This window comes from Sarcophilus harrisii, chromosome 1 (genome assembly GCF_902635505.1).
Source record: "Sarcophilus harrisii chromosome 1, mSarHar1.11, whole genome shotgun sequence".
NCBI lineage: Eukaryota > Metazoa > Chordata > Mammalia > Dasyuromorphia > Dasyuridae > Sarcophilus > Sarcophilus harrisii.
Genome location: NC_045426.1, coordinates 256,895,789 through 256,923,632, shown reverse-complemented (window position 1 = coordinate 256,923,632; position 27,844 = coordinate 256,895,789). Strand labels below are relative to the sequence as shown.

The following is a 27,844-nucleotide window of genomic DNA, read 5'->3' as shown; positions in this document are numbered from 1 at the left end:
TAATGAAATACGAAGAGGGAAAACAATGGTTAGTTAAATTTAGCTATAACATGACAAATAACAAAACTTAATATTTGAACTATAAAAGAACTAATAATATAAGGACTTAAGGGAGGTAGCTAAACTGTAATGGACAAATGTTAAAATAATAATATACTACATTAACTTAATCTGTCCTCATTTTCACAGCCAAAGTCTCAGAAAACACTTCTACCCTAATTTTCTTGATTTCTTCTCCTCCCCCTTCACAATGTATTTTAAGGTTTATAAAGTGAAGTTCAGGTATTATTCTTCCCATTTTATAGATGCCTGGGACAGAACAAAGAGTCATTTTTTCAGCCCAGGTTGGTTCAGGGAGACAGAGAGGTATATGGACACTGGTGATGGCCATGACCATGCAGTGTATAGCATCCAGAGACATGAAAGAGTCAAGATAAAGGCATCAGGGCAGGAAGCACTAGGGCAGAAAGAGATCCCAAGGAATCCCCGAACTACAGCTGGTACAAGAATGGGTGCTATCTGGCAATTGGGTCAACCAATATGCAGTTCCTGGTCACAAATCCAGGGCAGAGAGGAGTGAGTCACAAGCATGAGTCTTGTGTAAAAGCAAGGACCATAGTTCAGAAATGCTGCTATATGGATTTAATCCCAGGAACAATACAGTGGCTCAATTCTAGCCACTAACCTTAAATGTGGGCCTGCAGTCTTGGAAAAACCTGTGAAAGGGGGAACAAAGGGCAGGCGTTGGTCAGTTTCTCTTAATGAGCAGAATCTTCCAGCAATCTAATCATAACAGTCCAACAGCAATCCACTAAAATTCTTAAACAAGATGAGAGACTCAACTTGAATCAGGAACTTGTAGAACATAGGAGAGCAATGAACAGACAGACCTTGCGTCAAACCATATGGTTTGAGAAAGCAAAAGGATGTAAAATGTCAGAAACTCAGGCCAGACATCTCCACTAATATTGCAGAGCCTAACATGGACAAAGTCAAAAATAAATAAGTGGGTTAGAAGAATGAGCAAGCAAAAAAAGAATCCCACCAGAGAGTTATTATGGTGACAGAGAAGACAAAAAAACAAAAGAAAATGACACTAAAACATCTATATGCAATGCCTCAAAGAAAAAAAAGATGCCACCTAGACGTAAGTCCAAAAAGAATTCCCAGGAGAGTTAAAGTAAGAGATTCAAAAAAGCTAAATGAGAACAGTGGAGGAAGAAATGAGAAAAACTAGAGCTTGGAAAAATACAAAATTGTATTGAAGAAAATAACTTCTTGAATATCAAAATTAGCCAAGTGGAATCTAATGACACTATAAGACACAAAAGATAATAATTTAAAAAGTAAAAACTTTTAAAAAGAGGTGAAAATATGAAATATCTCTGGAAAAATAATTGACCTAGAAAATAGACTGACACAAGATAATTGAAAATCATTTTAGAAAACTGAAAAAAGACTCTACATATTATATTTCAAGAAATTATAACAACATATTGCCTAGATATCTTAGAAATAGAGGGAAAAGTTTCTAGAAAATTCATGTCACCTCCTGAGAGAAATCTTCAAATGAAAATGCCCAAGTATATTATAGTAAAAACCCACCTCCTGAGAGAAATCTTCAAATGAAAATGCCCAAGTATATTATAGTAAAAAACCCAGCGCTTCCTTGTCAAGTAAAAAGTACTTCAGGCAATTAGAAACAAAGATATCCCACAAGATTTAATAGTCATCACTAATGAAGATCTTGAAATATAATATTCCAGAAAGCAAAAGATTTAGTTTAACAACCAAGAACAACCTATCCAGCAAAGCTTAAAAAAAAAAAAAAAAATTTTTTCAAAAGGAACAAAATAGATATTTAATGAAATACAGAATTTTGAAGCATTCCTTATGAAAACCACAGAACTGAACAAAAACAGAAGAATCAAGAGAGTAAATGAATGCATAATCGTAAGAGTCTCAATGAAGTTCAACTATTTACATTCCTATATGGGTTGATGATCTAATTCCTAAGAATTTGATCATTTTTAAGGCAGTTAAAAGGAGTTTACACGGGGAGGAAATGAGTATTTTGGAATAATCTCCAAAAACCCCAAATTCTAAAAACTCCAAAGGGATGAAAAGGGGATGAACTGGATAAAGGGTAAAGGTAAAGAGGTAGCATGGGGAAAATTTTCTCACATAAAAAAGGTGTGCAAAGAAGAGCTTTTACACAGGGGAGGAGGAAATGGGGCATGGCAGCACAGTGCTTGAACCTCTCTCTTATTGGAATTAGAGAGAGAGAGAGAACAAACACGAGAATTATAATTAACCCTGTAGGGAAATAAAAGGAAAAGGGCAAAAGAAGAGGAGTGATAAAAAGGAGGGCAGATTAAGGTAGGCAATGGTTAATTAAGCAAAATAGATTTTTCATTAGGGACATGATAAAAAAAAGAAAAAGAAAAATAAACAGAAGAAAATGGAGAAAGGAAATGTACACTTAGTAATCATAACTGTGAATGTGAATGAGAAGAGTTCCCCCATAAAATGGAAGCAAAGAGTAGAATGGATTAAAAACCAAATCTAACATTATGCTGTTTAACAAAAGACACCTGGAAATAGTCAGACACAGACACACACTCTCTTAAGATAAAAAGCTTGAGCAGAATCTCATATGCTTCAGCCAAAGAAAAAAAGCAGGAGTAGCAATCATATCAGACAATGCAAAAGCAAAACAGACAAAAGAGATAATTAAGCAAATTACTTTTTGCTAAAAAGTCAATGAAATCAATGCTATAAAGGCAATGAAGTAATATCAAAAGTTTTTATAGCAAGTAAAAATAAGAGCCATTCACCAATTGATAAATGATCAAAAGATATATACAGGAAGTTTTCAAACAGAAATAAAAGCTGTCTATAGTCATGAAAAAATGCTCTAAACTTATTGCTTAGAGCAATGTAAACTAAAACAACTTTGAGGTACCACCTCACAGCTATCAGAAAGGACAAATACTAGAGGAATGAAGGAAAAACAAATACAGCAATGAAAGGTTGGTGGAATAATGAATTGGTCCAATTATTTTGGAGAACAATTTAAACTATGCCCAAACAAAACTCCATACTCTTTAACTCTGTAATACCACTATTAGATCTGTATCCCTAAGAGATTAATGAAAAAGGAAAAGGATCTATATGTATAAAATATATATATATATATATATATATATATATATATATATATATATATATATAGCAGCTCTTTTTGTGGTGGCAAAGAATTGGAAATCAAGATGTTCATCAGTTGCAGCATATGATTGTGATGGAGTACTGTTGTGCTGTAAGAAATGACAAGGGTGGGTAGTTTAAGAAAAAACATCACAAGACCTATGTAAATTGACTTATGAAATGAACTGGGAGATCACTGTGCACAGTAACAGCAATGTAATGATGATCAACTATGAAAGACTTGGATACTCTGATTATCCTACCTAATTAATCCAAGGATAATTCCGAAGTCTGAATACAAACTGAAGTAGAGTTTTCTCACTTTCTTGCTTTTTTTTTTTTTAATATGGCTAATATGGAAATAAGTTTTGCATGATTTCCCATGTATAATTGCTACACTGCATATCTTTTCAGTGGGAAGAAGAGGAACAGAATTAGAACATGTTAAATGTTTTAAAATGTTAAAAAATGATAATATTAAAAATATTTTTAAAATGTTAAAATGAGGCAGCTAGGTGATAAGAGTGGATAGAGCACCAGCCCTTAAGTCAAGGAGGACCTGAGTTTAAATCTGGTCTCAGACATTTATCACTTCCTAGCTGTGTGACTTGCACACTGCAATTGCCTCAGGAGAAAAAAAAAAGTGAAAAATAAATAATGGAAATATTAAAACAACAACCAAGAGCCAGCATTATCTATGGGAAAAAAACTAAAAGCATTCACAATACAATCAGGAGGTAAGCAAGGATATCCATTATTACCATTACTATTCATTGTTATTATTATTAGATATTATTAGAAATGCTAGCTATAGCAATAAAAAAGAAAAAGAATTAAAAGAATAAGCATAGACAAATAGCAAACAAAACTATCACTTTTTGCAAATAATTTACCTAGAAAACCCTAGATAATCAAATAAAAATCTAACTGAAACAATTAACAACAATTAGCAAAGTTATAGGACACAAAGTAAACCCACACATTTTTGTATATACCAACAAAATTAGCAAATTGAGATAAATTCTACTTAAAATAACTAGACACAGTATAAAATATTGGGAATCTACATGCCAAGATACACAAAGGAAGTATGTGAACACTTTTATAAAACATCCCTTAAACAAATATAGATAGCTCTAAAATTTCAATAAATTTTGTTTGTGGGTAGTCCAAGGCAATATAATTTTTAAAAATACTACTTAATTTATTTATTCAGTACCATATTCATCAAACTACCAAAGGATTATTTTATGAAGCTAAAAAAAAATAACAAAATTCATATGCAGGGAAAAAAAGGCCAAGAATATCAAGGTAATCAACAGGCAAGAAAAATTGGAAATGTGGGAAACCTAGCAATAGCTGATCTCAAATACTATGAAGGCTTAATTATCAAAATAATCTGGTAATGAGTGAGAAACAGGTTGATTAGTGGAACAGATTAGGTACACAATAAATAGAAGCAAAAGAGCATATATTATCTGATAAAGCTAAAGATCCCAGTTTTGGCATCCAGAACAAACTATTCATCAAAAACTATTGGAAAAAATAGAAAACAGTCCGGCCAAAACTACATATAGATCAATATCTCACTCTATATAGAAACATAATCTCCAAATATGTACACAATGGGTGACAACATAAGCGAATTAGAAGATCACTATAAAACCATCAGGTCAGATCTAGTATATACAGTACAAATAATCACTTTTAAGAAGACTCTAATTATCAAAAAAACATAAATTAAAATAACTCTAACGCAACAAATAACATTTGCCAAAAGCGCAAAAAATAAAATAAAAATGATAAAACTCAATGTTGGTCAGAGTGTAAAGAAATGTTATTATATTTCTGGGGGAGAAGAGAATTTTGGAATTTTTAGAGAGAATAATCTGACGATACACTGCAAGAATTATCGAAAGGATTTTATCTCTTTACTCAGCAATTATGAATATATATTGATAACATAAAAAGAACTATCTATTCAAAGATAATAATAGTAACATCAATATTAATAATTTTCCCCAACTGGAAACAACCTATATATCCAATAATTGAAGAACAAATATGATGAATAAACTACGGTGGACCAGAGTAATGGAATTACTCCATTACTACAACTCAATTATGAAAGAAAATATGAAAAGATGCATATGAAATAACAAAAAAATGAAGAAAGTAGAATTCAATCAAAGACACTAAGTGCCTTCTGCATACCAAGCACTGGGAATAAGCCGTATCTTCTGAAAAAATCTTACATTCTGTTGGAGGAAAACAACATATAAAGAGATAAGTGTATACATGGTAAATTAAGAAGGGAGTGGAAAATTAGCCATTAAAGGAATTAGGAAAAGCTTCCCATAGGTTCATAAGTTGGACCCTAGAAAAACTAAGAATCCTGGGAGGCAAATGTAAAGAGGGAGAAAGCACTGCTAGCATGGGGTAGAAGTGGGGGGTAGTTCTAGAAGAGGGGAAGAACTATGCTGAGGTACAGGAATAGGTGTGTTGGGAATTTTGAGTTTAAGGAAAAATTGGCCTAAAAGACAGAATCTCTGAAGAGGAACAGTGAACTAAGCCCATGAAGGCAAGCTGAAACTAAACTGTGAAGAGCTTTCAAAGTTAAGCTGAGAAATAATTTTTTATCTTAGAGGCAATATGGAACCACTTCAGTGGTTTATGCCCGGGAGTAACATAAATCAGATTTATGCTTCTGGAATATTATTTCAGAAACTATATGGAAAATAAACAAAAAGAGTGAAGCTGAAAGCAGGGAGTCAAAATAAAGAGGCAGTTAAAATTAACCAGGAAGAAGTGATGCAGGACTAAGGAAGAGACATCTAAGAAATGTAAGGGTGAGATTGGTAAGACTTAACAAATGAATAGAGGGGATAAAGGGTGAGGGAGAAGGAATAGCTGATGATGATACTTAGGCTGTGAACCTGACAGACATAAAAGGAAAGTTGTACCCTCAAAAAATGGAGGATAGAGTAAGATTAGCTCTGAAGAGAAGATAATGACTTCTGCCTCCGATAATTTTAAATGGAATTTCTCTATCTCTTGCTGATGGGCTTTGCCAGAAATATATAGAAATGCTGATGATTTGTTTGGGTTTATTTTATATCCTGCAACTTTGCTAAAGCTGTAAATTGTTTCCATAAGTTTTTGCATGATTTTCTAGGATTCTCTAAATATATCATTTACAAAGAGTAGTTGTTTTATTTCCTCATTGCCTATTCTGATTTTTAAATTTTTCTTATTGCTAAAGCTACAATGTTGAATAATAGTGGTGATAATGGCCATCATTGTTTCAACTCTGATCTTACAAGGAATGTGTCCAGCTTCTCTCAGTTACAAAAAATGTTTTTGCTGTAGGTTTTAGATAGATACTACTTATTGTTTTAAGTATGTTCTTTACCCTTATGTTCTCTACAGTTTTTAATAGGAATGGGTACTTGTTGAAAGCTTTTTTGGCATCTATTGAGATTATCATATAATTTCTGTTGGTTTTAATATTGATATGGTTGAATATGGTAATAATTTTCCTGATATTGAACCAGCCCTGCATTCCTGGTATAAATCCCACTTGGTCATAGTGAAATAATGAGTTCTATTTTAGACATGGAGATTGAGATAACTGGGCATCCATTTGGAGATGTCCACCAGGCAATTAAATGTTGTTTAGCTTTGGATATACAGTTCTAGAAATCATCTAAGTAGGCATAATTAGACTCATGAATACTAATGTGATCAATAGAGAGAATAAATATAGAAAAAATAAAGGATAAACCCTTGTGAACTCATGTAAAGGAGATTGAACATCAATGATGATCCAACAAAAGAAAGCAAAAAAGAGCAACCAGAAAGGCAGATTCTTGAGAACCTGGAACAGACATCACAAAAACCTTAGGAGTCAATATCAAAAAAATTATTGACCATTGTATTTAACAATGAAAAGATCACTGAAACTGCTAGGCATGTACCCCAAGAAGTTCACTGACAAAAGAAAGACCCTCTATACACAAAAAATATCTATAGTAACAATGCAAAAAAACTCTATTCAATAAAGGGCCATGGAAACATAGATTATAAATGAACTGGAAATTAAATAATCCAATCCTAAATAATAAGTAGGTTAAAGACAAATCACAAAAATAATAATTTCATTAGAGAAATTGAAAACAATAAGACAATATAACAAAATTTATTGGATGAAGTACTTAGGAAAAATTTCTATCTCTAAACTCATACATTAATAAAATAGATAAAGAGCAGGTCAATGAATTGGTCATGCAACTAAAAAAACTAGGAAAAGAACAAATTAAAAATGTCCAATTAAACACTAAATTGGAAATCCTGAGAATCAAAGGAAAGATTAATAAAGTTTAAAGTAAGAAAATCAGTGAACTAAAATGAAACTAAAACCTGGTTTTATGGGAAGAAAAGTCAACAAAATTAAATGGTTAATTTGATATATATATATATATATATATATATATATATATATATATGTAAAAGAAGAAAACCAAATTACAAGTATTAATTTTTTAAAGTAAATTTAGGGAAAGTTAGGTAGTAAAATGGGTAGAGCACCAGCCTTCAAGTCAGGAGGACCTGAGTTCAAATTTGACCTCAGACACTTAATACGTCCTAGCTGTGTGACCTTGGGCAAATCACTTAACCCTAATTGCCTCAGCAAAAAAAGAAAAAATTAAAATAAATTAAAAAGTAAATTTATTACTTATGAAGATGAAATTAAAGGAATTATTAGGAACTATTTTACCCAATGATATAACCAAAAATTTTGACAAGTAAAATGGATGAATACTGACAAAAATACAAATTGTTTAGATTAACATAAGAAGAAAAAAATATTTAAATGACCCTATCTTAGAAAAAGAAATTGAACCTGCCATTAATGATCTCCCTAAGAAAAAATTCTAGGAGTAGATGGATTCACAAGTTTACTAAATATTTAAAGAACAATTAATTCTCATAAACTATTTGAAAAAGTAAGCAAGGAAGGAGTCCTGTCAAATTCCTTTTACCATACAAATATGATGCGGACACCTAAAACCAGAAAGTGCAAAACCAGAAAAAGAAAACGATAAACTAATTTTCCTAGTGAATTTTTACACACCAATTTTAAATAAAATACTAGCAAGGAGATTACATCAACATATCACAAAGGTCATACATTATGAACACCTGGGATTTACATCAAGAATGTAAGGCAGGTTCAATATTAGGAAACTATTAAGCATAACTAATCATATCAACAACCAAACCATTAAAAATCATATGCTTATCCCAATAGATTCAGAAAATGCTTCACAAAATACAACATTCATTTTTATTAAAAACACTAGAAAGCATATGAATTGTTACAACAAGAAAAGATAAGATCAGGGATAAAAGCAAGGATATCCATTGTCACCACTTTTTTTTGGAAATTTTTCTAGAAATGGAGGTATAATAAGTAAAATAAATTGAAGGAATTAGAAGAGGTAACAAAGAAACAAAATTATAATTCTTTGCTGATATGATGGAGTACTTACAGCATTTTAGAGAATCAAGTAAAAAAAAAAACAGTTGAAATAATTAATTTCAGCAAAACTGCAGGATATAAAATAAACCCACATAATGGATCAGCATTTCAATATATTACCCACGAAATTCAGCAGGAAGAGAGAAAAAAAAATTCCATTTTAAATAACTGCAGACAATATGAAATACTTAGAAATCCACCCACCAAGACAAACTCAGGAATCATATGAACACAATTACAAAACATTTTTCATGTAACATAAAGTCAGATCTAAACAACTGTAAAATTATTAATTGCTCATGGGTAGGCTGAACCAATAAAAATGATAATTTGACCTAAATTAATTTACTTATTCAGTGCCATGCCAATCAAGTCATCAAAAATACTATTTTTTAGAGCAATGAAAAAATAACAACATTCATCTGGAAGAACAAAATGTCAAGAATAATAAGGAAAAATATATGAAGGAAGTTAGCAGTTGCTTTTGTTCAGTCATTTAGCTATGTCTGACTCTTCAGAGTCCCTCTAATGGGTTTTCTTGGCAAAAACATTGCTTTATCATTTCCTTCTCCAATAAATTAAGGCAAATAGAGGTTAAATTATTTGGCCAGAATCACACAGCTAGGAAGACCAGATTTCAACTCAAATCTTCTTAACTCCAGGTCCAACACTTTATATCTTCCTGGCAGTATCAAATTTCAAAATGTATTTACAAAGTGATAATCATCAAAACAATCTGGTATTAGCTAAATAACAGAGTAGTGATCAATGGCATTGTTTAGGTACAATACACACTAATAAATGATCAGAATAACGTAGTTTGACAAACCTAAAGATCCAAAATTTGGGGATAAGAAATCACTATTTCACAAAGATTGCTGGGAAAACTGCAAAGCAGTTTGGTAGAAGTTAGGTATAGACTAACATTTCACAACACAAGATAAGGTCAAAATGGGTTCATTAAACATAAAGAGTAATATCATAAATTGGGGAGCATGGAACGTTTTACCTGTCAGGTTTATGGATAAGAGAAGAATTCAGGAGCACACAAGAGATAAGAGAACATTATGAGATATAAAATGGATACTTTTGATTTCATAAAATAATAAAGGTTTTTTGTACATAAACAAAACCAATGTTGCCAAGATTAGAAGGAAAGCAGAAAGCTGAGAAGAAAAAATTATGACAAGTGTCTCTGAAAAACCTCAAAAGAAAACTAAGTCCAATTTAAAAGAATTAAAGTCATTCTTCCATAGAGGTCAAAGGATACAAACAGGAAGTTTTCAAAAAAATAAATCAAAGCTATAGTCATATGAAAAATTCTTTAAATCACTATTGATTATTGTTCAGTTGTTTCAATCACATCCAGATCTCTGTGGCCCCATCTGGCAAAATACTAGTTTTCTAGATGAGAGAACTGAGGCCAACAACCTTCCCAAGGTCACACAGTTAGTAAGCATCTGAGGCCAGAATTAAACTCAGGAAGATGAGTTTTCCTGATTTTAGGCTCAGCACACATATTCACTGTGCCACTTAGCTATTCACTATTGATGAGAAAAATGCAAATTAAAACAACTCTGAGGTACTACCTTACATTTATCAGACTAGCTAATATATAGAAAATGTCAAATGCTGGAGGGAGTATGAAAAAAATGTACTACTGTTCAAAGTTGTGAAACTAATCCAATCGTTCCAAAGCCCAGAAACCTACAAAATGGTGTATGTTCTTTGAACCCAGCAATGCCACTACTAGGTCTATATTCCAAAAAGATCAAAAGGAAAGGAAAAGGATTCCAAAAAATGTGTGGACAAAATATTTATAGAAGCTTTTTTTGTAGTGGCAAAAATTGGGAATTGAGAGGATATCCTTTGTTTGGGAAATGGCTGATCAAGTTGTCATAAATGATTGTAGTGGAATATTATTGTGCTATAAGAAATAATGAGCAAGAGATATTTTCAGAAAAACCTGTAGAAACTTATATGAACTTTTGCAAAGTGGAATGAGCAGGACCAAAACATGAATACATAATAATAATATTGTCAATGGTCAATTTTGAATGACTTGGCTATTCTCAGCAATACAGCAATCCAAGATAATTCTAAAGGACTAATGATGAGAATTGCTTATCGATTTCCAGAGAAAAAACTGATAAGAGTCTAAATGTAGATTGAAGCAAATTTTTTTAAATTTTATTATTCTTCATTTTACTTTTGGTCTCTCATTTCTTTTGCAAAATGTCTAATGTGGAAATGTTTTGCATGACCACACATGTGTATCTTATACCAAACTGCCTTCTCAAGGAATGGGAAAAGGGGAGAGAGAGGGAGGGGGGGAGGGAAGAGAAAGAGAGGGAGAAAGAGAGAAAGAGAGAGAGAGAAGGAGAGAATTTTTAACTAAAGATTTTTTAAAAATATGTTTAAAACTTTAGTTTATATGTAGTGAAGGGGAGAAAAAATACAATGCTCAACTTCAAGAGAGCAGTCAGGATACATCCTGATGGCTTTGAAGTTGATTTACTCCACATTTGATAAGTACATTAGGGACTATATATAATTATTATACTTACTGCTGAGACTGTTTTTCGGCTAGTTCTTTGGTTTTTTCCTAAAAGAAAAAAATAAGTAAACAATAAAACAATAAAAAATAAGTAAACAATATACAATAATTCTATTATAGAATTATAACCTATTTTTTAAAAAAAAACCATGTAGTACCCTGATCAATATCAGAAACATGAAACTATCATGTCAGATCCAGTCTATATTATACTAACTACTCTAAACTATATTGGAAAAAAACAGCATGACATATCATTCAATTTTTTTTTGTCATTCTCTTCCCCAAATTTATCTACTTATTTCCTATTGCAGACACATTTCATAATCCTTACATAACAATTATCCAGTGAAAAATAATAAAGAATAAATACTTATCACATTCATAAATTAGGATTCTGTTTATGTTTTTTTCATTGACAATTACATGTTTTAAAATGTTTTAATCCTGTGATTATGAGTAAATGAAAAGACATTTGAATTTCTAGCAATATTTGAATGTTAACATGGGATCCCCAAGCTTGACCAGTATTTGCAGTGCTAACACATAAAGTGAAGGCATAAGTCTAATTTTAATTACTGATTTATTAAGGTAAACTGAACTATATATTTATCAATTAGTCTTCTTAACTACCCACATTAGCCAATATTTGGGCATCTACTTGTTACAGCAAGAAGTTACAGCAAGAAATAACAGAAAGAAGCCTGAGTTAAGCACTAACTCTGCTATTTAATTAACCAAATGATTAGGAAAGTTCCTCAACTTCTATGATCCCATTTCCTCATTTGTAAGATGAAGAGTAGGCGATCCCTAACTCCAATTTCAAAATCCTATATCAACAAACTTTGCAGACACTATATTGAAAGGAAGGGATCAAAAAGCTCCTTAAACAGATAGCCAAAAAAGTTTAGTAGAGGAATCAAAAAAGTTTAGTAGAAGAATCATAGGATTTAGAGCTAGAAAAGGCTATCAGGCCAAGAGGGACTCTTATATTTTAGAGATTAGTACCTACCAATCAGTATTATAGAGCCTTTTGGTAGAATTTATATTTATATTTCAAAATTAAATATTTTAGATTTCATTATTTTTATTTGGGTTTCAACTCCATATTCAATTTTTTTTATTTTTTTGAGAATGAAATAAATGAAATAAAAATATTTTAAATGTTAAAATTAATATGATATACAGGAATTCATTTTATACTAAATTGATCTCATCAAGCTACCATGCAAATTATTGGTTCTCTATATGGGATTACTGTTATAGAAATCACAATATTAGATTTCATAGTGAGAATCCTAACAGAATTGACACAGTACCTAGATCAATGTTCATGGCATTAAGGGTTAGTTATCAGATGTATGTTGCAAACCTTAGTCAGTCACATTACTTTACCTGTCAATAATAACAACAAAAACAAGTCAGTATTTCTGAGCTTTGCTTTTTCACAAGTTTGTTCCAGGCTATAGAATAGCTTAACTTTAGTAGAAAGGATCACCCAGAATGACCAATCTGAACTACAAAGGATCTCTATTTCCTTCGATAATAAGATTATGATTGTGGCCTTTCTCATTTAGGAGATACAGCTCAGGTAACTTTTCATCAGCCAACAGCCAATTCCAAACACAGTTCAGACTTTCCAAGTGGCTGTTGACCTGCCAAGGAGAGAGTATCCCAGATGTTAATAGTTAAACCTCATTTTGTAATATTGTGTTAATTTAAAAAGTAAGTAATGCTATATGACTTCTGAGTCTGAAAAAGCTAGCCATGCTCCCATAAGATTTTACCAACTGTTTTCATGTGCATCAATGAGGGGAGTTGCAGGCAGTGCTTATTCTTATGGCAAAGTGCCAACAAAGAACCATTTGTAGAGAACTCTAAGGAGACCTGATACATAGCACTATCATTTCTATCAATACAGAACTATCACTCTTGTTCCCAGATCCAAGTTCTCAGTACATAATACCACTGGGCAACATCACCTTCATAAAGGCACCAAATGAGATTCAAAAGTTATCTAGGTCAGTAAAAAAAAGTAGGGGGAAGAATATAGCTAGAACCTAAGCATGTTAAGCAAAAATAATGCTGATTCATTATCATTCTAGCCCTGCTTGAGGAAATTGTAGCAAGATAATCTAATATCCTTTTCCCTTATATTTCAAGAGTTTTATTTGCTTGCCTAATGAGCTTGAGACATTAAAAATAAATTAGAAACTGTAAACAAGCAGAAAAGGTTTTGTGCTTAGGGCTCTACTTCTAATAAATTCTGATGTCCCAAGTTTCCTACTGAGGAAAGTATCTAGCTTTCCTAACTCAATTTGTAGATAAAAAACTGAGGAGGAGGACCAGAAATATATTATTGCTACTAAGTATTAGAAACTAACTCGAAAACTGTCTCTCATGAAAAGCCAGACAATTAGCACAAGCACTCCTGGTCATACCCTTCGAAGCCCAATTGCCCTCAATCTCCCCTTTGACTGACCCAGACTGTCCTCTGTATCAGTTTGGCCAGTTTAAGCAACAGTTGCCCAAATTCGCCTGGCTCAAAGTTGGTGGCAGAATGTTGAATGCAGAGGCAGAATAGGAAAGCAGGTGTCAGCTTATGGTCATCACCCCCTGGCTCAATCAATGTCATGATCCTCTTCACCAGAACATCTTCTACAGCCGGTTCAAACTCCAGATGAAGCCTTCGTCGAGGGTTCTTCTGACTAGGCAGAGCTCCATGCTTCTTGGATGAGGAAGGCGTTCTGCCCCTGAGCACTGATCCACACATTTTACAAGTGATAGGGTCTGATGTTCGGGGAACAGCTTTGAGCCGTGCCAAGGTTTGGGCAGGGAGAGTGTGGGCTCGTGCAGGATCCTTATACAGCAGCAGGTAGTAAAGCCCCAAGGAGAGTAGGTCTCCGTGGTGAAGGACCATAGTCTTTCCCACTTCTGAGAAGTTGATAGATATACTAGCCCCAGGAATTGGCTCAAGAATAAGCTTCTCTTCTGCTTGGGAGTGTCTCGAATGGCTGGAGAGGTGGAGCCGACGGATGGTACAGTGAAGGGGCAGAATGTCTGGGGCTGAAAGGCTGATGCTGGGCTTGCTAGAGGGAGTTCTCTGGCCCACTGTGTGCTGTTCACGGTTGAGCACATACACTAAGCTATCCTGAAACGAAAACATAAAACTTCAGGGACAATCCAAGGCTTCAAGCAACTTGATCAGGAAAAACACAAGGAAAAAGGCACTTTGGTCACTTGAGCCTCCAATGCAAGAAGAGCTGTCCCAAGGGCCCTGGACCTACCTGAAGCTGAAGAGCCATGGAATCTCTTATTTACATTTTGCTCTCCACCTGCCCCACATTTAGCACCCACCTTGGATTAAGTAACTTTCTTTTCTTCTTCCCCAGAGATCGGTGTCCCAGAGGACAATAAGGAACAGGTCTGAGACTCAAGAGATTGTTCTATTCTAACACCTTTAAATCTGTGTGGCAGGATAACAAGTGGCCTAGAAAGAGAGAGACTTGCATACTGACCACATGCCCGTAACTGCTAAACTGTCCCCAAGTGATCCACAGCACTGCTTCCCTCTAATATGCAAGTACAATTATCTTTCTCTCCTTCCAATTAAGTAATCTGATATTCCCCTTAATATGTTTTGAACTTTTTGAAACTTTCTATTTTGTAAGTTTTAATGACATAATTCTTAAATAGAGTAGGAAAGTAAATTAAAGCAGAGTAAATTAAAAAATGATGAAGGAGAGAATGAAGGGTTATCTGTAGAGAACATGATAAGTGCGGACTAGAGGAGTAAGGCATTAATTTCTGACGAAAGTGTATTCAATGGTGCCATTAATGGTAACTGCTTCCAAAGTCATCCCTCAAAAACTACATTTCATAGGCTTAAAAATGTACATACAACCCCAGGAAAGAGTCTTTTCATTTCTACCAATTACATTGTGAACTAGAATGAAATAATCAGCCTGCCCCTATTCTCTTAAAAATGAAAACCATATAATCCCTTTGTGTGTGTCTTGAAGCCAACATGGGAAAGGATCATGAATTCAATGGAAAATTTAAGAACTAGGAGGGATCATTATTGAGTCCAATCCTATACTGGGGGTTCAAGTGACTAAAATAGGCATAAATGAAATTCTGAAGTACGTTTCCCACAATTTCTGATAGCAACCTGGTTGGTAGAGTAGATGTCTTTGAATATTATTCTTCCCATTGAAAAAAAAGTCAAGCCATCCTAATGGGCTGGAGATCACTTGACAGAAGACTCCTGGCTTAAGATATAGGGGAGAGTTCTCAGCATTTTCCATTTGAGGAATAAAGATCAAGTGCTATTATAAAGCTTATAATATATGCTTTATATAATATATAGCAAATATAATATAAAGCATAATATATATATATATATTCTTAGAAAATGGAGACTCAGGTTTGAATCCTGGCTCTCACATTTAATAGCAGGATGTCTCTGGCAGGTCATTTTATTTTTCTAAATCTCAATGTTCTCTGCAAAATGGGTATAAGAATGCTTATGCCATCAACTGAACTTATGTAGAGAGCTCTGTAAACCTTGAAGTGCTAATAAAAGTGGGTCATCAAACCATGGATCCATTTGGTCCCAGAAATTTCTCCTTTTAAAATAAATTATTAAATTGTTCTCTTAAAAAAAAAGTGGGTCATTATTGTTACCTAAAAAGTCAAACTTGCTAATAATTTTAAATACAATAAATGTAATTTTTCAAAGTATTTTCATGCAAACCTAATTACTCTGATAAACATCCCCACCCCACCACCTTCAATTCCTTACTAGGGTTATAAATTACAAATCATTCTCACAAGGAAAATCATTTGACTAAAGACTGAAAGAGGACACTTAAAGAGGGAGTAAATTTTATTCATCAGAAGTCTAGGAACTGCTTATCCGGGCAGTTTCATAAGAGAAGTGAAGTACGTACATGTTGCTGACTATATCCCTGAAGGAGGAGAAGGTGTGGGGACTGGTAAAGTGAGTATCTCATACTGCTACTGTTATTTCTCTCCAAAACAGGGTCTGGAAGCTCTTTGCGTGGATCCTCTGGGCTTTGGCTGGGGTCTAGCAAGGTGGGATAATGCCCCTTTGGCTCCTCTTCTTGAGCACTGGTGTGGTTCAAGCTGGTTTCACTAACTGTGCGCCGAAGTGTGGGTGGAGTAGAATTTCGTTTACATCCAGCTGTCAGTGTTGTAGCACCCTTTGCACGATTCTTCTGGAGTTTCCTTGCCTGAGCATTGATCCCTAAAATGAAAACCAAGTTGTTTTCAAAGAATTACTTTTTTCAGAATTAAATATCTGGAGTTTTACTGCAGGACTTAATTTCTCACTATATCCTTTTGGTTCTCATTTTAACTAAACAAGCTTCTCTTTAGCCACGGCAAGCCTTCTCAAATGAGTCTATGCCTCCAAAATATTATCTTCTTTCCCCATCATTCTTTTGATAGTAGTATACTTTTCAAATATAGAAGACTATATAAATATCCCCATTGTCCATTTTCACTATAACACACTGGGAGTTTTTCTTTAAGAGTGAACTTGGGGCAGCTAGGTGGCGCAGTGGATAGAGCACCAGCTCTGAAGTCAGGAGGACCAGAGTTCAAATTTGACCTCAAACACTTAACACTTCCTGGCTGCGTGATCCTGGGCAAGTCACTTAATCCATCTGCAAAAGAAGGAAAGAAGCAAGTGGCCTGAAGTTTACTAGCCAATTTTATCTCAGCGGGGAATTTGCTTGAAACAAAGAGAAATTCACTTGGCACAAGGAATATGGAAAGATTTACTTGTCACTAAATTTTCACAGCAATAAGATCACCAGACTGGAAGCAAAGGCACTGTCAAAGGGTGGGAAGACACTGTTCACTTCTATGGCTTTCATTTATTGGTCCACAAAACTCCTTGCCATACATGGTAGCTACCTCTTTTGAGTCTTCATAGAGGATCATTTAAAAACTTTCTTTAGATGCCTAGTGAACCTTAATTTGGATCTGGATCAGTTTACAGGAACTTAATGGCTTTCTTCTCACTTCCCTTTTTATTTCATAAAAAATTCAAATGGCTTCTAAATTTGATGGATTCCAAATGCAAAATATATTTGATAAACCTTGCTTTTAAGATCTAAATGACGTCTTCTTGAAACCACCACCAGGGTGCAGTATTAGCACCATACTGGTGCCAACTGGCCAGTATATTTCCTAGGGACCACAAGTATTATCACATCACCTATACTTAGCATTCATAAGATGCCCAGTGAAAAAACTTATCCTTTCCTCAGAAGCCATTGGAAAAATGCAGAATTCATCCATCACATTTATTATATTACCTTTCATCTGCATAGTGCTTCATAGTCTTTAAAGTGCTTTTATTTATTTTACTTCACTTGATCTTCACCACCTTCACAAAATAAGACTAGTATTATCCCCAACTTACAAAAAAGGTTCAGAGAGATCGAGTTATTTGTTCAAATCCACTCAGCAAAACTGCAAACCTGGAGGAAAAAACCTAGATCTTCTGGCTCCTGGCCCAGTGAACCTTATGCTTATCTTTTAACACCCAAAACTAGGGGGTGAAGATGTGGGGAGGGCAGGAGTTTGAATAATAGAAATTATAACATTGAAAATAAGGCAAATTTCCTAGGATTATATTTTAAAACTCACTCTATTCTTTTAATGTATAAAAATAACATTAAGTGCAACATTAAGAATTTATAAATACAAAATCAGGGATCTTTCAAGTCAAAATAATTGGAAAATTTGAAAAATCACAGTACATAAAAATTAGCTTTAAATTAAAATGCTCCCCAAATTCATTATTAAGCATTCTCTTTTCAACCTTCAGCTCCATTTCTCCTTCAGAACGCCCTTTAGGCACATTTTGCCTTTATAAGAAGACCCATGGAAATCTGCAGCATCAGCTGCCTAGAGTCACACAAAATGAAAATAAATAAAAGAAATATCAGGGCACAAAGCTTAAGGACAAGAGATTCATTCCTTACCATATATATGACTGAAGCCAAGGGCTTGTGGACAGGTCTTTTCTTTATCCTGTACTGTACTGAAGGCTGACCAGTTCTGGCAATAAGCAGGATGAGAATGCCAACTGCCCGAACCTGCAGACTGCAGTATGAGGAATCTCAGAGTCTGCCTGCTGCAGAGCAGACCTTAATTAACTTCTGGGTATCAATTTAGAAAACAGAAGAATGAAACTAAGGGACAGCATATAGCTCTTAGTCCAATTACTACAGTTTATCATCATCCCTCTGCCTGCCTGGTTTAGATCTTTTATCCCAAATAATGACAGATAAAGCTCCCTTCTGTGATTGATAGCATTTTGCAAACTAAATATTATCTATGAGGCACAAATCAGAAAGGAAAGTAAAACAGGAAAGGTAAAAATGGCATTTTTAATCTTTCAATCTTTTCTCAATCAAGGAAAAAGATTCTTGAGTACTCTAGTCATAGTATAAAAATGTAAAAAAAAATCATATTATTTATATATATATAATAAAATATTTCTAGGAGAGAGAAAAAAATGAAAATTACCTTTCAGAAGTCACGAAGCTATAAAAACAGGGAGGTCTAAGAAAAAAATAAGTCTTTTTCCTCTCCAATTTCCAAATTTCATTTTATGTGGCATGAAGCCCAGTGAATGCATGTAGAATAGTGTATTTGTAAGTACAGGCTTCTCCTATGGGCTCCTATCTCTAAATCCAAAGACTCAGACACAGTATGCACTCTATGCCAGAGACAATGGCTTTCTGCAGAGCCCATGTTTTCAAGTCTGCTGACTACTTAAAGGTCCTTGTCAAGTTAAGGTCTAGAAATAGAGTAAGTTGTAATATCGGTAACTACTAGGTGAAATTTATTCATAGTATTGAAATGTCTCTTCAACAGGAGAGGGAAAGGTTTTCTGATTTAAGATGCATGATTTGTTGTTTTGAACAAGTTCTCATATAAGCTTTACATATTATTGTTAATAGTAATAAAAGTTTTGTGGGAGTTTGAAACAAAGAATTAAAGCAAGTTTTTTGGCAATTTGGGAGTTTAAAATTTCCCTAATTTCTTCTTCCTACTTATTACAAGTAATCAAGAGTTGAAAAAGTACCTTGGGTAACCTGTCAAATCAGTTATACTACATCAAAACTGATTTCTAATACATAAAGAAAAGACTAAAGACTAAATGTTTAGCTTGGAATTTAATCTCAAAAAAGCCCTGCTACTAATTTTTAATATGTGAAAGAAGTGCTTAGATAGTCTGTAAAATAAATAAGCTAGGCCCAAATAATCAAGAGTCAATTAGGCAAGAATGCCATTTTTCCACAGGGGATGAGAGATTTCTTCCTTGCTTTGTCAAACATTTTGGCAATGCCTTAAAAATTTAGAATTAGAAGCAAAACAAATAATTCCTCTTCCAACATCTGAGAGTACTATTACAATTGAAATAAGCTAGAGCACATAGTTAACATCTCAAAGTATAACATCTATTGGCTCCACCTTTGACTGTTCAATGTGATTGTGCTCTACCTTCCTCTATTGTAGAAATCTGTTGGGCACTGTCATTAGGATAAAAAACCCCACAACAATTCCAAAATCATGTTTTCATACTTAGGATTAACTATGTCAGAGACTGAATATACACGAATTTTGTACCAATGACAAGAAAAAAAAAAAAGAGAATGAGATCACCTATCTAAGAGAAGCTAGATAGGTTCACTCTGCAGGAAAAAAATAAATGATCCCTTTTATATCTATATCAGTTTCATAAAATGAGGCCATTTGGAGAGAGGAGAAGAGGTTGGACAGTAAAAATATTTTAACTAAAAACTTCTCTCCCTCAATCCCTCAATGAAATTAGTATTTCCTTATCTACTGGAGAGGAAAAGCTTCTGTATTTATTTTGTATGGTAAAATTAGCTTTGAAAAGCAACTTTTCACTGCAGATAGAGCTCCTGTCACAAGTTCTGTTCAAACTACTGAACTGCATTGGAAAGATAAACACAGCTTTTTTCCTGAACATAACAAAGTTCCTCTATATAACCTTAATACCTTCAGTTTTTACTCTCCTGATCCTGTTTTTCTTCTTTCCTCTCAATGCTGTAACTATCTTTGAAAAAGTATTTTAAAAGATTCAAAATTTTGAAAGATTTCTATTACCTAAGTCCCAAACCAGAAGTAGGTAATGATCTAAAAATTGGAGTGTGATGGACAATCATTTGGAGCAAAGCAGAAACTCCTACTGGGAGAAAAAACTAAAGGCCTTTTTAAAAAGTAGTTCACCCTATTTAACATGTATAGGACTGCTTGCCATCTGGGGGAGGGGGTGAAGGGAGGGAAGGGAAAAATCGGAACAAAAGTGAGTGCAAGGGATCATTTGTTGTAAAAAATTACCCTGGCATGGGTTCTGTCAATAAAAAATTATTAAAAAAAAAAAAAAAGTAGTTCAGAATGCCTTGTTTAAAAAAAAAATAAGTATGGTAGAAATATAGACTATCTGCATTAAATGAGTGTTTTTTTTAATTGTGTAACATATTTGGGATTAACTACCTTTTATTTGTTTTTGTATGAATCTGCAAAAATTGAATCAACTGATACTTGAAACCAAAGTTCTATAAGATTTAAAGTAATAGCTTACATTTAATAAAGCTATTTGAGGTTTGTAAAGGATTCCACATATTATCTCCATTATAAGCACTCTATATTATCTCATATAAATCTTACAACAAATCCGACTTGAAAGAATTACTTTAGCTCATGAAGACCCTTGAAGGACATGAAAGAAACATTATATCAAGCCCACTAAAACCCATACAACACCACCAGGATTTCTACTAAAGGCCAAAATGGGTATATTTGGAAGCTAAAATTTCAATAGAATTTCGATTCTTTTTTTTGGCAATTGGGGTTAAGTGACTTGCCCGGGGTCACATACAGCTTAGTACGTGTTAAATGTCTGAAGCCAGATTTGAACTTAAGTCCTCCTGACTCTGGGGCCGGTGCTCTATCCACTATGTCACCTAGCTGGCCCTTTCAATTCTTTTTAATAGTTCTCTGGTCTGAGTATTTTCTATTTAAATCCCTGAAAGCCTCTACGAATAACATAAAAAGTAAAAAGGCATTTTAAAATTAATGTAGCATCTGTCCCCTGATGGGAAAGTACCTGGGCTGCTGATCTTCTGAGAATATTGTCAAAGATGAGCAAGTCTATCCCTTTCCCTTCAAAATGCATCTCTTTAAAAGAAACAATTCTCATTCCCCTTTCTACCTTCGTCTGTCTTTTACATTGAAAAAGCCTTTGGGTTCCCTATACATGGAGCTGAAAAAGACACCAAAAACAGCATCTGATCCAGGATCTACCTTGTCAACAACTGATGCCCAAACCAGCAGGGTTTCTTCAGTTTGCTTCTCAGTGCTTGTTGTGCCAGCTATGCCAGTGAAGTCTATATAGCAAACATGAAGTTTCACTTATTACTGACTAAATGGGTACTGTGGAAGAAGTTTTATCTGGGAGAGAGGCAAGTACTAATTACCAAGGCCTGCTAATTAAGTATTAAATAGATTTGGATACTAATAGTTCTTTAATAGTCATACTATGATACCAACAGGTTAGGCAATGACCTCTCTATTTCTGGGGGGAAAAAAAGCCCTTTGCAGTGATCAGTAACAAAAAACTTATGGGTCATTCTTCTAAAACCAAGTTGTTTATATCAAATAGAGTACCAGACAACCATCGAGTCTCAACACTGCAAGATCATTCATGTTTTTTGCACTAACACTTTACATGAGGCAAAACCCAGAAATCTCACTATTTTTATCTAATACTATTTTGTCTAAGATTAGATCTTTTTTTGGATTAATCTAAAACAAAATACATTGGGGGAACTGATCATGTGCAGAATCAAACAAAGGATACTACATAATTGTTTGGAGAAAAAAAAGAGAAAAGACATTTTATCAAATTCCTTTTATAAGATAAATGCAATCCTGATATCTAAACTAGGAAGAAAAAAAAAAAAACCAGAGAAGACTATCGACCAATATCCTTAATAAACATTTATGTAAAAATAATGAATATTAGCAAAGAAGCTATAGCAACATATTTTAAAACATCATCTATTCTAAGCAAGTTGGATTTATACCAGGAATTAAGCGACAGTTCAACATTAAGAAAATTATACATATATTAGATCACATAAAATAAAAATCATGATTATGTCAAGAAATGCAGAACAGACTTTTTAATAAAATGCAAACTTCTATTTAAAAAAATACTAGAAATCATAGGAATAAATTAATTTTGCCTCAAAATGGTGGGCAAAATCTACTAAAAAACAAAAGCCAGTATTATTCCATAATGGAAAAACACTAAAGGCCTTTCCAGCAAGATCAGGGATAAAGCAAATATGTTCATTATCAATAATAATAACAGCATTTATATGGAGCTTTAAAGTTTGCAAAGTATTGTATAAGTTATCTAAATTGTTCACCAGTTATTTTAAAATAATTCCAGAAATGCTAGCTATAACAAAAAGAAAACAAAACTGAAATAAGCATAAGAAGGAAATCAGCAAAGAAGAAATAAAGTTATCACTATCTGTAAATGATAAAAGGCTTAATTAGAAAACTAGCAATTCCACTAAAAATTAATTGAAACAATAATTTAAAGTAAAGATTCTCTTAAAGAGAAAATAAACTTACAAAAACTATCAGCATTTCTGTATATTACTAACAAAACCCAAAAGGAAGAAATAGAAAAAAAAAATCCCATTCAAAGTAACCACAGAATATATAAAGAATCTGAGAAGTCTATCAAGGACACACCCAATTAAACAAAAATAAAGGAAGACAAATAATTTAGATACAATTCATACTTAAACCAGGCCAATATTTAATAAAAAGGTCAATATTACATAAGCTGATTGGTAAATTTAGAGTCATATCAAACTATCAATGAGTTGTTTTCTTCATCTGGACAAAATAACAACAAAATATATCTAGAGGAACAAAAAGTCAAAAATCTCAAGGGCAATCATGATGGGGCATGGAAGGAGGCATAAAGGGGACTTTGAAGTACCCTTTTTCTAAAGTTTACTGTAAAGTAATGATTATTGAATCTTTTTTAAAATTGGTACGGGCTAAAAAATGGGCAAGTTGATTAAGGAAAGTATTTGTGACATTAGATACTCATATATGAACTCCCAGTTTGACAAAAATTACTAGGAAAACTGGAAAACACTCTAGCAGAACTTGATTGTTTAGATCAACACTCTCTTCAAATACCACAATAAATTCCAAACAGATAAATGACTTTAGTATACAAGAAAAAAAAAGGTGGACAACTATGGCTAGCAGAATTCTTACTGAAACAAGAAACAAAAATGATAATTAAAAGATAAACAAATTTTTATTATGTGAAACTAAAAAGCTGATACATAAAAATAAATGCAGCTAGAATCACAATAAAAATAATTTAGAAAAAATTTCAAAGCACATTTCTCTGATGAATGTCTAATAGTCAAGATATGTAAAGAACTGACACAAATATTAAGTATGAAATTTATGCTCCAATAGTTATGTGGTTAAAGAATATAAACGGATGGTTTTCAAATCAAGAAATATAAGGTATCAGGGCAGCTAGGTGGCACAGTTGATAAGAGCACCAGTCCTGAAGTCAGGAGGATCTGAGTTCAAATCCAATCTCAGACACTTTAACCCTTCCTAGATGTGTGATCCTGGACAAGCACTTAACCTCAATTGCCTCAGGGGGGAAAATTAATAAAATAAATATAAGGTATCAACCATCATATGCAAAATTCTCCAAGTTACTACTAAGAGTAATGCAAATCAAAATGACTCTGAAGTTCCCATCTCACATTCTTCGGATTAGCAAAGGGAACAAAAAAAGGAAATAGCAATTGTTAAAGGGATTGTAGGAGTCCAAGCACACCTTGTACTAATGGCAACTAATGGTGAAACTGAAAAATGGAAAACAATTTGAAACTATATTTTAAAAGTGACTAAACTGAACCATAATATTATTAGTATGCACATACCCTAAGGTGATCACGGAGAAAGAGAACTTTTATGTATAAGAATATTTATAGCAGCACTTTTTATTGTAGTCAAGAAATGGAAATCAAGTGGGTCCCTGTCAATTGGAAATGCCTGAACAAATTTTTCATGATATGAATTTAAAGGAATTTTACTGCACCATAAGAAATGATGAGAAATAGGATATAACTTGTATGAATTAATGCAGAGTGAAGTAACTACAATCAGAAGAACATTTTTTACACAATGATTACAATAATCTGAGAAGAAACAATTATAAAATACTTTACAACTAAAACAGAACCCAACAATGATTTCAAAATACTCACTAATAAAACGTATCTTCTACCTCTGCAAAGAAAAGTAAAAAATTCAGGATACAGAACAAGATATTTATTTTCAGACTTGGCCAATAGTTTTGCTTGATTATGCATTTGTTAATGAAGGAGAGATTTTGCTTCGAAGGAAAGTGAATTAATGGGCAGTGACAGATAAAAAGAAAATATCAAAAAAGTATTTTAAAACTTCATAGAAGTGATCGAATGTGGAACTGAGAAGTACAAAGACAAGGTACTAATTTTACAAAAATGCTTTTCTTCCCATATCTTGACAGTAACCTTTTTTTGTACCCAACTATCTCCTAGTCAGCACACAGCAACAACACATCAGTAGCTACCTTGAAAACAACTGAGCAATCTATAATGAATAGACTGACACTTCCCTCTATTTGGCAACTGCACAAAGCTTGCTGTATTTTCTTCTAACACATTTCCATCTAGTTGTCTGGCTGCTACACACCATCTCTAGCATCCACCCACACTAATTCCCAACCCTGTTCTTAATGGCTCAGTTTCCACTACAATCCAGCCAGTTTCATTATAGTCAAGGCCGGTTATTTCCTAACACCTGTATGCTCCATCCAGTGAAATGCAGAGAACTTATGTATCTGCTTTTATTGTACTTTTGGACTCTTATCTTATTATATTATCTTATTCAACAGATGAATGATAAGTGTTCAATATCTCCAAATCTCCTTAAAAAGGCAAATTTCTATGAATTCCCTGTTCTTCCTTTAGAGGAAGGGAAAAAGCAGTGAAAAATTAATTCAAAGGTAAACATTTTTTCTCTATTTGGAGATTTCCATACTAACTAGTGACTCAGTAAATAACCCTCTCCCCTCCTTCTCAGTTAATAAATTAATTGGGATAACAGTAACTGAGCAGATAAAACTCTTAAGCCATTTGTAAGGTCACAAATGATAAAATTAGGTATGCTGCAAAGAGAATTTTTTAAGGCTGAAACCAGAGCTTGTACCTAAATAACAAAGACTACCTTGTTCCTAAGTTAAGGAACCAGTACTGTCTACCCTAAGGGGACTCTCTTTGCCAATCTTTAGATGGAGTTTGTCAATGGGCATCTGTAATTTGGTTTTAGCCTGGGGAGGATAAACAAAGAAAGTAGGAAAGAAAGGATAGATGGGTAACTATGCTAATGTCCACAGGCAAGAGTTGGTAAGAACACTTGCTTAAAATGAAGTATTTTTGTAATGCAGATAACAACTTTTGTAAAATACCTAATATATGAAATATTTAATATTTAAACTAGAAGGTAAAAATCAATCAATAAGCATTTATAAAATGGAGAGTCCACACTAGGTATGCACTAAGAGCCAGTAACACAAAGTAAAAAATGAAATGGTCTCTACTCTGGAAGAACTTACATTTGGGTGCTGGGAGGAAGGATGGGAATAGCTGACAACACGCACAGATTTAAGAAACTACAAAATAAATACAAGGTAGTTTAGGAAGAGATGGTATTAGTAGTTGGCAATGGTGGCAGATCAGGAAAGACTTCATATAAAATATAATACTTAAAGTGAATCTGGAAAGAAGTCAGGAATTCTAGTAAAGAGAGCCCTCTAGCCAAGGGGAATGTCTATTAAAAAGGCACAAAGACTGGAGATTCACCTGCCACTGTGACCAACAGCAGTGACAGAGTTTAGCTGGACTTTACAAGTCAAAAACAAAGTAATATAAAATATGGCAGGACAGATAATTGAGGACAGGACAGGTTTTATACACAACCAATCCTAGAATCCTATGCAGTTTACTGAATTAGTGGAGTTGCATAGTCAGACCTGTACTTAAGGAAAATCACTTGAACACCCACACAGAAGACTGATGGGAGAGGTAAGAGACTCAAGCCAGAGAGATTTTTAGGCGGCCACTGTTATTGTCTAGGCAAGAGGTGATGAGGGCTGAAAGTAAGGTAATGGCTGTGTGAGTAGAGAGAAGTCTGGATTAAAGAGATTTTGCAAAGAAAGAAATGACAGCTTTTAGCATCTGTTTAGATAGATGTAGTAAAGAAGAATTAAGACTAGCCCCAAAGTTCTGGACCTGGGAAATTAGAAATTAGGTTTTCTTCAACAGAAATGGAACATTTGGGAGAGGGATGGTTTTAGAAGAAAAATAAAGGAATTGTTTTAGACATGGTGAGTTTGAGATGTCTATGAAACATTCATTTTAAAATATTCAACAGGTACTTAGTGATACCTAGGACAGAAGCTCAGGAGAAAGGGTGAGGAAGGATTTAAATTTGAGAGCTATTAGCAAAAAGATGAAAATCGAGCTACTGGGTTTACTAGAGAGGTTGGGGAGGTTGTAACAGTCAGAGCTGCCTCTTAGAAAAATCACTTGGGCAGCTGTGTGAAAGACAGATTAGAATGGGGAGGGGTTTGAGATAGGAAGATCAAAATGGAGACAATTGTAATAGTCCCAAGTGACAGGAAATAAGGGCTTGAGCTAGGAAGGTATATGAAGAGGAAAAAAATATATAAAGAACAAAATCTGCCAATTAGATAGGTGAGATAAAAAAAGAAAAAGGAGTAAGAAGGACATTAAAGCTGCAGCTCCGAGTGATTGGAATGAAGGTGATAACCTTAATACTAATAGAAAAATTCAGAAAAGTAGGTTTTGGAGAAAAACAACATCTGTTTTGGATATGGTTAGCTTGATATGCATGTAGCCACTGAAATAGAAATTTCCAACAAGCATTTAATTGGTGATATAGAACCGGAGTTAAGAAGAGAAATTGGAGTTAAATATATGCTTAAATCTAAGAGTATTTGGCAAAGAAATGGTTATTAAATTTATGGAAGATGATAAGGTCATCAAATGAAAGTGTAGAAAGAAAAAAAAAAGTAGGCCTAAGACAGAGCCATGAGGTTCACTCAAAGTCAGTGGGCATGAGTTGGATAAGCAGCAGTTAAGATAGATAAGGAAGAACCAATGTCAAGAAAACCTAGAGGGAAGACAGAATCAAGGAGGAGAAGAAAATGATCAATGGTGTTAAAATGTGGCTGGAAGATCATAAAAGATAAAAGCTAAGAAATGCATCAGATCAGACAATATATTAGTTAATGATTTAACAAGTAATTAACAATTAATGGTTTCTAACAAGAGAAAGCT

General features: G+C 33.6%; 1 protein-coding gene across 11 annotated transcripts in view; it reads right to left on the bottom strand.

Moving 5' to 3' along the window:
* RADIL (Rap associating with DIL domain) overlaps window positions 1–27,844 on the bottom strand; it is an 86,455-nt gene that overhangs the window by 30,672 nt on the left and 27,939 nt on the right. For 10 of the 11 annotated variants that reach the window (XM_031940969.1, XM_031940988.1, XM_031940940.1 and 7 more), the window contains 3 exons: window positions 16,259–16,575; window positions 13,789–14,457; window positions 11,317–11,354 (listed from right to left, as the gene is read on the bottom strand). In XM_031940969.1, coding sequence (XP_031796829.1) covers window positions 11,317–11,354; window positions 13,789–14,457; window positions 16,259–16,575 — 1,024 coding nt within the window. The remainder of the gene's footprint in view (window positions 1–11,316; window positions 11,355–13,788; window positions 14,458–16,258; window positions 16,576–27,844) is intronic. The other variant, XM_031941008.1, reaches the window with a different exon arrangement.